We start from the raw sequence: 14003 nt of genomic DNA, 5'->3' as shown, positions 1-14003 counted from the left end.
AATCCTAGTGTTAGACTAGGAATGGCATCAGAGAGCTGAACACCCTTTCACAAGTAACTGGTATTATATCTGAAATGGATTGGTTGGAACATAGAATCATAGTCACAGAATGAGTTCGAAGGGACCTTAAAGATCATCTAGTTCCAATCCCCCTGATATTTTCCACTAGACTTGGTTGATGAAAGCCCCATCCAACCTGGCATCCACAACATCTCTGGGCAACCTGTTCCAGTGTCTCACCACCCTCATAGAAAAGAATTTTTTCCTAATATCTGCTCTAAATCTCCTCTCTTGTTACCTTAAAGCCATTCCCCCTTGTCTTGTCACTACATGTCCTTGTAAAAAATCCCTTAATGAGTTAAAGTGAGAGGAAAAACTAGCTGCTGCTTACTTTGATGTTGTATTTACTAGTTTTCTTATTTTTCAAAAGAAGCACATTGATACTCTGGAAAAGCAGAAGATCCTGCTTGTTGATAGTAACTCAACATTAATAAAAGTGCAATCAAATGGCAGTAATGATACAGAAGTGGGCAAGTGGGATCACATTTAGAAAACTTAAAGGAAGATTCCAACTCTGGCTTTCATTTCATAGCAACATGAAGGCAAATTTTAGAGCTGTTCAAGAAGGCCAATACAATAGTACCATATGGGCTCATTATCATCATTATTATTGACAATAATGTCTCAATGTGATCTTTTGCTGAACTGCTTATGGTATAGGTTGGTGCAGAATTAACCAGTGGTCATCTTATTCCTTTTTACAGAGAAGTTGTTCCTTTTCATTTAACTTCAGACTTTATGTTACACTATGTCATTTTATCATCTCTCAAATACAAAAATCCAACTGATTTATTTTGCTTTAATTGTATCCAGTCACATTGTTCAGAGAGGCAGTAAGCAAAATGCAGCTTGGTTTCGTCATCCTATTGCTTTGTGAGACTAAATTCTACCTATGTTATTTTTCTTAACAGTTTTTATAGAGTAAAACCATGAGCATGCCTATGGAATTTCAGTACTTTCACCTAGCAGGTTGTACAGAAGAATCAGCTTTCAGGAGAAGGCTTCTAGAAGTTCTTGCACTCTGTAGCCTGAAGCAACTAATGTGCAAGACATAACGGCTGAAAGAATATGCTGGGCTGTGTCAACTGAGGAGGCAACGTAGCATCCTACTTCCTTTAGCAACAGGTTATCTGCAGATGCTTTGGCTTGCATCTGACTTGCATACTGGAAAACTAACTTTCTTCGTCTGAGCTCACACTGGCTTGAATAATTATTCAAGGCAATGACCACAATGAGTAAGTGTTAAAATATCACTTCAAAGCAAACCTGGTATATTAGCTTCAGGTTAGCCCTTGTAATAATGTAATTTAGAGGAATGTACATTGGAGCCAGTCTGAAACCCAGGAAATGCACACACAACCAAAAACCTCAGAAATTCAAAGAGGAGCAATTTTGCCTTTCTTAGAGCAGCTGTATTTCAGAATTATTTGAACAGAACTCCAAATGTAAGCAGGTGCAAGAAGTCATGTTTAGCTACTAATCTACTAATGTCTCTGACTAAAACCTGAGGGGAAAGGAAGACTTTAATAGAAAGGTGCATTAGCCGGTGCTAGGGAAGGACCTTATCCTCCTGACAATATTGTCCTTTTGCCATGGACTTCGCTAACAGTTCACAAAGAACTTAAGGTCAGAAGAAATAATAACATTCTGATCAGACTTTCTGTCTCCACAGCACTTGAGTCAAAGCCCCAGTGTTCAGTGCCATCATTTCAGTAACAAAAATTTTAAATTTCAGAGTAGATCAAATTGTGATATGCTACAGTATACTAGGGGAGAAAGGTACTCCTTTTGCCAAAGCTCTTGCAATAGCAGGAACACAAAGCCCTTCCAAATTCCAAAGTCAGCAATCAGGTAGACTCTGAATACACTAACAAAGCATATATCCATCATCACCATCATCAACATCATCATCCTTCTATTTCCTCTATCATTTCAGAGGACTGATATTCCATGATGGCTTCTCTGTCTGTGTTCAGTGCTAAAGAATTCACTTCCAGAGCCTGGAAAGAAATTAGAAAATGTCTCATAACACCATGAGAGAAGAAAGGTCTAGTAGTTTCCCCCAACATTTGCCTTAGATATGCTCCTGATTCCAGACTGGCAGTTCACAACTCTTTCTCTTGCCATAGGACTAAAAGACTGCCTATGCCATGAACATAATCTTGTTCAATTTTCAGTCCCACAATGTGCATTCAACAGCAACAGATAAAGTTGCCAAACAAATACAAAAATAAAATAAAATAAAATAAAATAAAATAAAATAAAATAAAATAAAATGGTGTAACTTTTTATTTACTCTTTCCATTAGTGTGTGGCGTGTCAGGAGACAGAGTATTTCCATAAGAGAACCTGAGTGTGAGCAGGCAGAACAAATGGTCTCCCTAAGCATATGCACAGTATTCACAGTCTTCTTAGATTAAACATAGCTCTTCTTATGTAAGAGAGAGAATTTAACAGTTCAGTGTTATTTAAAAGTTAAATACTTTAATTAAATGTAATCCAAGGCTTCATTTCACTCACTAGCATGGTTTTCATCCAGATCTTTAACAAGCTCATAGAAAATGTACCCTTTGTAAATGTGAATGGAAGATGTTACAAAGCAGAACCCAGAATGCAGCAGAATGCAAAGATGTCCCAGTCAGCATCCTGGTGACCTACTTTTATTGCAGCAATCCCTTTTCTGAAGATATGTCACTATTTATTTATTTTTTTTTTAGGAAAGCTGCACAATGAGGTGTCAGCAAACATGCTGCTTATCATTAAAGGTGTTGCTTGATGACTGCAAGTACTTGTCTGTATGACTGACAACCTTATCAACAAGCTCTCAGAGTAATGTGCAGTATCACTTTCCTAAAGGAACAAATACTGCTACGTTTCTACAACAGAAATATGTGGGACTGAACAAGATGCCCATCTACAGTGAAAGTGCTATCTTATGGACTCTAAAATTGTAAAAACTGGAGAGACATGTTTTCTGATGGCCAGTGACAGAGTTGCTTAGGGCTTTTTCTTTTTGGTATAGGGACATTTCAACAACTTTTTCAGTGTATTGCCCAAGTAAATATTCTATGTATTACTTCATTATTTGACTTGATAAAAACTACTTCATTTTTCACAGCCACTGATCTTTAAGGCGCATGTTAAGCAAGGAGAACATCATTACTCTTCCTTATGAGTAAGGCACATCTATTTCTCTTATTTTACTTGAAAAAAATCATGCAGACTGTTAAGTTGGGAACAACTTGGTAAAGGGATCATGAAATGACCCAGAAGGTAATTACAAAACAAACAGAGGACAACACTGGAAGAAACAAACTTTATTAGCATAACTTCAGAAGCATTCTGAAACTACAGCCTAAATTGAAAGCACTGGTGAACTGAGTGTTTCTGAATTTATTTTGGTGTTTGTTTGTTTGTTGGGGTTTTTGGTTTGTTCATTTTTGTTTTTTTTTAGGGAATAAGGGTTAATAAATTAAAAGGATCTTAAAACTAAAAGTATTTTCTGGCTCATTTACTGATAATAAGTCAATATAATTTTATTGGTGCTGAGGGCCCACCAACAAAAAATAAAAGTAACCTTGAATAAATTGCAGGGCAGTGTATTACTAGGCAAGTATTTTTACACTTAAGTCTGATGCTAACTGCTTAGGAAAATAATATTTAGAAAGCACAATGAAAAATGAACAATACTTACAACCATACCGTTTAGGGACACCCAGCAATCTGGTGGGAAATCCTGGAGTAAAGGTACTAAAAACTGCAGACAACCATCCCAATGGCACAGAAGCAGCATCATTCCAATCAGATTAAAGATTCTTACCACGGCACTGGCCAGATCGTACGTCATGTGGAAAATCTGTGGGCAAAAATTACAGGTGATATAGATGATGTAAATCAAAATGAAAATAATTTCATTCTTATTGGGAAGGTTAAAGGCATCCTGAACTACTAAAAAAGCTGAGATTTCTCATCAAGGACCATTAATTTGGGCATATTCATTTGGGCAGAGATCTGTGTTGACATACCTGACACTTGGCTGCCCATCAGTTTTTTGTAAGGTGCCAAAAATGGCGTAATTTGGATAACGAGTCATCAACTAAAGTGTTTTCTTAAAGCCCACAACTCCTTTCAATTGAAGCAAGTCTCACTTCCATTTCTATACTATTAATCCAATTTGCACATACCAGTTCACCTAGCAAAATGACAAAAAGGTTAATTCATTGCTCTTAATCATCATCAGCTTTCATGAAATACTGAGCATCCTGCTGCTACTACATCAGCAGTAGCTAAGTTTACATCGAGCTACTAGAATAATTTTTATTTCAATATTTCTCCATTCTAAGACAAAATAATTTGCATCTGAAGTGGGTCTTACAGCAAATCACATATTTTCAGGTTTTTCTTGGGTAATTTTTTTGGACAGAATTAGCATAATTAGCAGCAATCAGTTGCCAAATGGTATGGAGAAAAAAAATCTTTATTTAGAACTACTCTGTATTAAAGAACTTCCAAACTACAAATACAGGCATATTCTTCACCCATTACATAATTCAGTCAACTCCAGATAAATATGTTGCATTTTAACACACATAATTATCACTATGCAGGAGTTCCATGCAGAAGATGAACAATGTCCAGTTAGTATTTCATGGGATTTTAAATAGAAATTATGATTTAATTGTACACACACACACAGGAATCACAGGCTCTAGTGCTGAAAACATCAGATTGGCAGAGATATATAGGCATATTAGCATATGACATTATGCATTGGTAAATAAGACAATTCACATATGAAAGAGGGAATGTTTGTATCCTAACTTATACATATCTAAACTAAAAGCAGAGATGAAGTACCCATACTGTAAATAAGTGCAAGTGCAAATATTGATAACATGTTACAGTGTCGTTCGACATAATTTTCTTTTAGTGGGACTTTGCCCTCATTTGAAAATGATGGTGTATGTTTTGAGTCCCAAAATGCAAAACCTGCATAGTAGAAATATACCTCAGACATTAACTTCATGGGCAAAACTTTTTTCCAATTTAGGCCATTTTAGGAAAAAATATTCCAATCCCAGTTTGATAGACAATGGAAACAGATGCTTGTAACATTACTCAAAATGTCAAGCCTTACCCAAATACCATCTAGCTCCTGTCAAAATTGAGGAGATAAAACTGATATTTAGGAAATACTGTAAATGGAAATAAACAGAAAAGTGTTACCATTACACATTTGTCTTGTTAAAAAATGTATTGACATTACAGGTGTTTCAGTAGCTGCAGTTTCAGTGGCATGATATGAACTAAGAGAGTAGATGTGTGAACCAAAATAATTTTATATTAAAGAACTGGAAGGATTACTGTTGTTTTGGAACACTAACATTCACTCGGGTTACACAAAATCCACATGCTTATTATACTACAACCAGAAAGTGCACAGGAAATCCTGAGCACATGAAAAGTTTCGTAAATTTTGTCAGAGAAAGAGGGAATATTTGTCTAAATAAGTGCAGAATATCAGACAGAAACAACACATATTTTACACAGAGATCACAACTTCCCCAGGCACTTTCTATTGCTCTGGAAAATCAAGTTATCACATTTTTCTACTATGGCTGGACAAAACTAAAGTTCTCAGCCACACTGTTTCCCTACTGCTTCAAGCTTCCCATTAAGCTTTACAGTAAGAGAATAGACTTTCTGAATATTTTACTGCATTGGATATTGGGAGGTTTTTTTAAAAATGGGTCACAAATAGGACAATCGGAGCCAAACTGACCACAAACATCTTCATTTCTATATTTAGAACTTATACATGATCCTAGGTACATGTGACAAACACGGGAAGATCTGTTTCTCCAAAACCCCCCAGAGTATATGCGGCACTTGCATATACCCAAGACTCCTCCACCTTTATCCTGCCTCTGCAAGTATGGGCTTAGGCACCATGACAGATTGTGCATGTATACTGTGATTATAGCTGTATAAAAATGTTAATTCTATGGCTCTTTCACTTGGATGGATCCCATTTTTGGGCATCAATTCAGATTACACTGATGGTCTGCAAAACTTGTATCTTGATACAGAATTTCCAGGAGTTAGAGCATTTTCTGCGGTACATTTTAATTTCAAATTTTAGAATTATCTAATTGGGTAATGTGCACAGAAAAAAAAAATTTTTTAAAAAGGAAAAAGTGGGTAGATAGATTTGCCAAGGTATTTATTTCAGCATATCTAAGATCTTGCCTAGCTTTTACAGATGTATCAATCGCTCATGAGACTGTATGATGGCTCAGTGAGGTTTCCCCAAATGCTGTAGTAGAATCAGGACACAGAAAACATACTACAAAAGTTGACTAAAATTCAAATCAAACAGCTGAAGCAGTGAGTTCAAACTAAAGAGCCTTGCTAGACCAAAGAGGCCTGCTGTTGGGTTTGGGTTCTGCAAGGACTATTCTATACTGTCACAGTGGTACAACTGTGTAATCATAGTTTTCTTCAGAGCCTCTTCATCAGTAGTGTGCCCATGTACTGCAAGAAAAATAACATGTGAAAATGATATTCTGGATATTATCTGGTTTGCTTAACATGACAACACTGTCTCATCTTTTCAACCATACCATACTTTTATCGCTCATATTTTGTTTATATAATCTAGTATTTGTGTAGGCTATTCTAAGAACTGTGATGACTCCAGATTAAAGAAAATAACGTCATAGGCAGAATCTGAAGTAAATCCTGAAAAAATAACTTTTAAGCATCTTCTCTCCCCAGCAAATAAAAGCTGTGTTTTTTTCTCTTAAAAGGAACTTATTATGGAAATGTGTGCTTGGTTGGGAAAAAATCCCACCCATTTAAATACACAAAGCATATATTTAAATGAAAAATAATACTTGTTTGTGGCACCGTATTGACATATTTATATTCGGGGGGGGGGGAGGGGTGGTGTTTTTTTAAAAGTAATAGCTCAACTATCTTGTGGACTAAAGTCGTATATTGCATGTTTAATATTTTATGTTCTTACATTCTGGAACTGATTGTGATACATTGAAAAAGAGCAGTAAGAGAAGTCATATTTTTATACCATTTTCATTTTGTACTGACAAAGTACAGTTTCTGTATTAATGAACCAAACATTATCAAAACTCCTAAGATACATGTGAAGTGTAGTTTGTCAAGAGAGGAACTGAAGGACAGAAAGCTATTGACACTCATATCAGCAGATGTTGGCTTGCCCATCAGACAGTCCTCCAGTGGGACAGGAAGAAATACGGAATAGCCACAAATAGATTTACCTTGATTTTGCAGGAGAAATGTGTGTTCAGATCTCCCTGTATGAATGGATGCATTTATTAAAATAATATTCAAAACACAAATGATTAAAACACTTGCTCACAACGGAAGTCAGGCTCCTAAATCTCAGGTAGTTAAACATAAACATTCTGATTATCATTTAACACTTACCGACCACAGATGTCACGCAAATAAGCAGGAATTTTTGTAAAACACTTTTGAAAATCTGGCCATTTTATTTAGGCTCCTAATTTCATACCTCAATATACAGCTGAACCAGAATGAAGTGCACATTTTAGAAAACAACAACAAGAAAAAATTACTAGAGTGGGATAAGATTAGTGCAACTGAGAAAAAAGTAAAATTCCCTTGAAAACCAACTCTTTCTATATTTTTATTTCACATCATGGGAACAATTTAATAGATATGGCTCCTTTTTGTTTCCTACTCAGTTTCAATTACACATGCTACGTTCTTCTTTTTCTTCTTCTTCTTCTTCTTGTTTGGCTATAATATTGTCTTTATTCATAGCTTCCATATACTTCAAATTCTAGTTTAATAAGAAATGTAGTTTATGAACTCATTTCTAAGACCACTGAATTTCTTTCTGTGTTATTTTCATTACATTTTCTCAGTACCCTGGCAGCATTAAATTTTTGCCTCAGATTTGACAATACCTTTGGTGGTGGCCGATATATAACTACAGATTAATGGTTTCTACTATTTTAGCAAAATATTGCTCACAGAGAATAAGAAATTGCTGAAGAAGTCTGAGTTCACATGCTTTACCTCAGTTTTTACTCACACTTTATTAATGACTCTTTCTATTCCCACATGTAAGCAGGAAGCAGACTACTCCTTCTTCATGTTTATAAGGGAGTGTATACTTTAAATTGGTCCTGCTAAATCCTGACTTCTGAACCTGAGACAGAAAACCTGTTCCAGTTTTAGCGTTCCAATTGCTTAATAGCATTTCAGGGAATATTAACAGTGCACATATAGTTTGAGTGAATGAACAAAAAAAAGTGCTCAACTGCTGTCATGGAGTGCATAGGTTACCTCTTCTGCCTTCTGATAACTGGAATGTAGTATGTGTTTAGCTATGATTTTTAGTTCAGTTTGCTTTTTATGTTCAGTTTACATTAAAAAAAAATACTTAAATAAGAATTAATCTCTGATTAAAAACAAAAAAGGAAAGAAAGAAAAAGTAAGTCTTTGGTCTTTTAGAAAATTTATTGAAATCTCATATCACTGATTTCACCCAGACATCTCTTCCACCCCTCGGAAGTGCTAAAGGTGTAGCACAAAACTATCTTGGGTTTAATCTTCAAATTAGGATTTGCATCATGCCTCAAGCAATATGAAATGACAGTCATATTAAGTGAGCTGTGTGGAGTCTAGAATATTAAATACCCACAGTGGGGAGACAGAAAGAGCTGCACACATGCATGGAGGCTTTGGAAAGCCTGCTGAAAGCTGTACCAAGGGCAAGACAGGACCTTCAGGCTAGACTGCAGGGAAAAATAACAGTTATAAAAATGACATGGGGTGTTTGGTTCAGTCTCTGGGTGAGTCCAGAATTACTAGGTTTATCGCTCTGAGCAGCAACCAGACAGAGATTATAAACCATAGGATAAAAATTTTCCTACATGAGCTAAATGTTCACTTGTAAAATAGTGGTTGTAATAATTCTCCACATGAAAAGAAAAAAATATAAAAAGAGGAAGAAAGCATAATGCCTCTTTTTGAGCATCACCTCTCAATCTACTTTTTGAGCAGACTCTCTCAATCTGCTTTAAATAATGGAAGGCAATTTTGTTTAGTCATTTAATATTCTACAAATGGATTTCAAAAGACATTCTTTGCAAATATGACTTGGGATACTATGGGTCTGATCCAACTGCTACCAAAGTCAATTTCTTTGGGAACTGTAGTTTACTACACTCTACACTGGACATACATTTGCTCAAGTAGGTGTAAACGTCCACTGACAGAAATGCATGGCTATACCCTCAGGGTAACACTTTACGCTCAACTGACTCCTCATGTGTATGCTTAATTTTATGACAAATAATTCACCATTGACAATTCAGTAGTCAGGAAAGGTATATGGCACTATTTCATCTGCTTGTATTTGGGACCTTAAGCTGATGACAAACACAAATATCTGCTCCTGCCTGAGCTGGCGCTGAAGGGAAAAAGCAGTAATTTAATAAACAGAAGAAACTATTTTTAATCAAACTTATCCAGAAAAAAAGAGCTGAGAATGGCCAATTTTATGTGACCTTTAAAAATTGTTATTTTGTAGATGGAGTCAATTTGACATTAGGCTTTATAACAGAAGTTCTATTTATTCCAATTCAAGGCATGCACAAATGGAAACCAACTTCTATGGAGCAAAAAGAATAGCACAACATATAAATGTGACAGCACGCTGCATCCAGGTTAAACCTGAAAGCATTATAAAGGTACTTTGCTGAATGATGAATTATGCGAGCCTTGGAAAGGTCACACACAACCAGGAAGTAAAATTTATTAACTATATCTAAGTTCTGCAATATATATTTTCCACTGCAAATTGGCCAATGCCATACTAATATATTATTTCTCACACAGAGAACATGACTTCACTGCCAAAATGTGTGTTTCTATTATCCTGTTGTGATTAATGTGTGTGACCTGTCTTCCCATCTAAACAGAGAGAAGCAGTCACTTTATAGTTCTGTGATAAAGAAAACAAGTCAACAGTGACAATCCTCAGGATCCTGAATTAAAATTACAGTGCTAATTTTCACTGTGACTTTACAGAGGGAGAAGTTTCATTCATCACTTATAGTGATAATAGAAACTACCTCACTAGGCTAAGCTTTCATCTTCATTAATAGAAGCAGAGTAAATCCAAACAAAAAACAGTTCACAGCAAACAAACAAGCAATACTAACAGCCCGCTTTTGTGACAAAATTTACCTGAAGCTCTTCTTCTTAAGTCATAGTGCCATATGACAAAAAAATACTTGACTGTACATGAGCTAAGTACAGCTCCATTTTCATTTCAGCATTATTTCAAGCATCAGCACTGCCTGGCTTTCACTTCAGAGTCCTTAATGGGCCAAGTATCTCAAGCAACATCACCACTGAATTCAAGCTGGAGACATCTGGGAGTGGAGCTGATCTAAAGGGAACATTTCATTTATTATTGTTTATAATTACTTGTATCTTACAAAGGAGGCAGCTTGAAGACGCAGCCAGCCTAAATGGTCCAAAATATTATTTATGATTGTTGTTACTAGCTGAGTGAGAAGAACTGTTGCTCATATTAATATGCAGATGTACTCTGGGGGAACAAGAAAAAAGAAGTTATTCACCATCACTCATCTGCCCACAGAAAGGCCAAGGCAGAGACTCCCATAGCGCTGAAAAGGGCAGCAGAGTGAACAATATGAATCCTAAAAAATGTCAATGCCTACAAAGTTTCAAATATAAGGGCATAAAGTCAGATACCTGATTGCAGTTTCAGGAATTAACATCAGCTTCTGAAGCCTAAATTCACCAGTTTTATTATATTTACAAGCATTTTTCATCCTTAATAAAGATGAAACAAGCAATAAATACAAGCCATATATTTATAAATCTAACATAAAATGTGTAAAAAATGTTGAGACAACTCTATGATAACCTTAGAAAGTACCAAAGTTTTCACAAAAAGCACCATGTCTGATGAAATTGTTTTTTGACATTATTGATCAGTCAAGTTTCACAAACCCCAAGCCCTTTGATTTCTATTTTTAAAGCATAAATTTTGAGATAATCACACTCTACCGACAGGTCTTTTCCTCTGAGCCACATCTTTAAAGGAATGGAACAGGGCAGTGCCCTGGCTACACCTCCCATCAAAACTGGCAGGGCATGATCCTGACTCACAGATTCCTGGATCCAGCAGTGAAAGTCAATGAAAATGAATAAACAAAAAGCAGATGCACTGCAGATAGCATTTATAAATATGTAGAAAGTAATTGCACATCCCAGAACAATACATTTGTACAATCAACAGTGTACAAACGGGCCACATGTAACTGACCTCTTTCAGCCACAGCATTTTCCCACACTTTTTTTTTTCTTTTTTTTTAATGCATTTAACTTCCCAACTCTGTGAATATTGTGAAAATTAAATCCTATAATTTAATCCTAATTCCTATAGTAAGTGAAGCACCAGGAGACTGGGTGCACATAGAAACTTGAAAGTTTGCATGTCCACAAAACTGTATCTGAAACTGTTGTTTCTGTAAAACAATTCTCTTAGCGTATTTTATTTTCATTAAATCTGTATGCCATGGCAGGCTGCAAACATGTCTCTCAGTAAGAACAAGGCTTGGGAAGCAAATTAAATTATGTGAATAACAGGAAAAAAAGTTTTCTGTTACATAATCCTAAACCACCAAAAGAATCAGTTTGAGATTTAAGGAGATGGTTCCTAATAACTTAAAGTTACTGAGTCACCCGTTCTTTTTACATGATGTCTAGCCCTAGAGTCACACTGTTGCATACTGAGATTCAAGCTAATTATCCTAATTATAATACATCAGTATCATGATTTAATAGCAAACAACTGAAATAATGAGGAGTACATCTCCTGAGTAATTTAAGTTGGTGTCCTACTGAAGCTGTTGAGGTTAATCTTTCAAACACAGAAATAATCAGAAACGAATTGAAAACAAAAGTCATTATGTTAAATTTCCTATGGAGTAGAAGTTGAGACTAAACTGATTCACAATGCTTTCTTTTAATAGCATGTGATACCTTCATTTAAAAAAAAACCAAAATATTGTTTTATAATGCGCAATTGTTACATTTTAATGTTTATATATTTGGATTGTTATGATTAAACATAAACTGTGAATAAAATATATAAATTTCCATAGTGTATTAGAATTTAAATTTTGCTTTTTTATAGTAAATTGAAAGAAGAGTTCATAGGCCAATCTTATTAAAAAACAAGACTGTCAGTACAAGTCAAGGCAGATGATAAATGCAAATACTGTGCAAAAGTCAGATCCCTTCATCAGATACTGGATGCTTAAAACACAAACCACATAAAATCCATTTATTCTTTTGAAAAATCTTGGAAATAGCAAATATTCTAAAATCAATTATACATCATCACACATGAAAATTAAAGAAATAACATCTAAAAGTATGCATTTGAATAAATTATTTTGCTAATTACATATCAACGATTTGACGTCTAAGTCAATGTTTCACAATACTGACAAATTATTTTTGAAATTATATGGTTCATTAAATTGCATTATCGAAAACCTTTTTTCTGAGAAGTGCAAATGCAGTCTACAGTTACAATCTTACTGTCAGTTAAAATCAAATAGAGGACCTATTTTGGCATTTTAAGAAGTGATGCATCTACAAAATTGCCTGCAGAAATTAAGAATTCAGTTGCCTGGTAAACAAGTCATGTAGTCAGAAAAATATTACCAGAAATTACTTTGGACATCTGCATAAAATACTCTCTCTTGTAAAATAGTATGTTTACTTGGTTTAATATGTAAAAGTACCTTGAGAAATTTCATATGCTGAATTACTCTAGGTTTGTAACTGTGTTCAACCATTCAACAACAGCTAACTTTATTATGAAAAGTGAGTGAATGCTTGCAATTCTCACAAACCCATGCACATAACTCAGTTTTGAATGCTCAAAAGTCCCTACAGATCTCTAAGGATACTCCATGAAAAAGTGAGAGATTATTAAAAAAAATGGGGGAAAAAAAGGCATACAGGTAACGTTAGAAAAGGGGAACTACAGTAAGAAGAAAAAAATACTTTCGCATCACACTTGGGTTGATTTTTGCCTATTTTCGAGTCATTATTTAAAATAACACTTTTTTCTCATGGGGAAAATTTTTCAGAATTCAATACACTATGTTTTAATGCTATCAGTTGTAAGGAAGAAAAGCTGATGAGAAGACACAGTGCCTGGACTGATTTTTTTCCCTTATTTCTTGAGCTAATTAATTAACTAATTAATTAATTATATTTTAATATTGGTATCTTACCATGTTACAGTGTTTTGAAAAAGAAAACTGATAGAGCTCTGATAGAGCTCAGCAAGTTTAATGTGTAAAACTATGGTGCCTCTCACAGTACTTACTATTATATCATCTCTGCAATAACAGATTATTAACATTTATTATTTTTTTAAGTAGTATCTTGTTAAACACTATGCCTAGCTGTAGATCATACCAGAATGAGACAGATTACTTCATAAATGACACAACATGAATTTGAAACATACATTAAAATATGAGTACTGCAACTGAAATAATTTTTTACTAAGTCTCATCAACAGCAAATCGTGAACTTCACAAAGATGTGGTGAGTCTGGTCACAGTCAGAAAGCTCCACTAAAAAATAACCATACCATGTAGTTACTTTTTACTCTAACACTCCTACACCTCCACCCCCTTCCTTGCGTTCTTTTTGTATCATTCTTGCACTTTCTCTGTCACACCAGCAAGAGAAACACAGGATGTGCGCTGAGCCCCAGCCCAACTTGACTCCTTCCTTTCGCCTCATGTTCTCCCACACCCTGATCCTGTCACACCGCTCAACCACTGAGCACAGAGGTGCTCCAACGT

The 14003-nt window shown here is 35.2% G+C and overlaps 1 protein-coding gene across 1 annotated transcript in view; it reads right to left on the bottom strand.

The window, feature by feature from the left end:
• Positions 1 to 14003, bottom strand: part of HCN1 (hyperpolarization activated cyclic nucleotide gated potassium channel 1) — a 188585-nt gene that overhangs the window by 82749 nt on the left and 91833 nt on the right. Inside the window, exon 3 of the mRNA XM_061469430.1 lies at positions 3755 to 3916. Within this exon, the coding sequence (XP_061325414.1) occupies positions 3755 to 3916 (162 nt within the window). The remainder of the gene's footprint in view (positions 1 to 3754; positions 3917 to 14003) is intronic.

The sequence above is a fragment of the Pezoporus flaviventris genome, unplaced genomic scaffold, assembly GCF_033815535.1.
Source record: "Pezoporus flaviventris isolate CSIRO_AGI_PZ_B2104156 unplaced genomic scaffold, CSIRO_AGI_Pfla_v1 ptg000057l, whole genome shotgun sequence".
Lineage (NCBI taxonomy): Eukaryota > Metazoa > Chordata > Aves > Psittaciformes > Psittacidae > Pezoporus > Pezoporus flaviventris.
The sequence above is the reverse complement of the archived record's forward strand: the minus strand, read 5'-3'. Positions and strand labels throughout refer to the sequence as shown.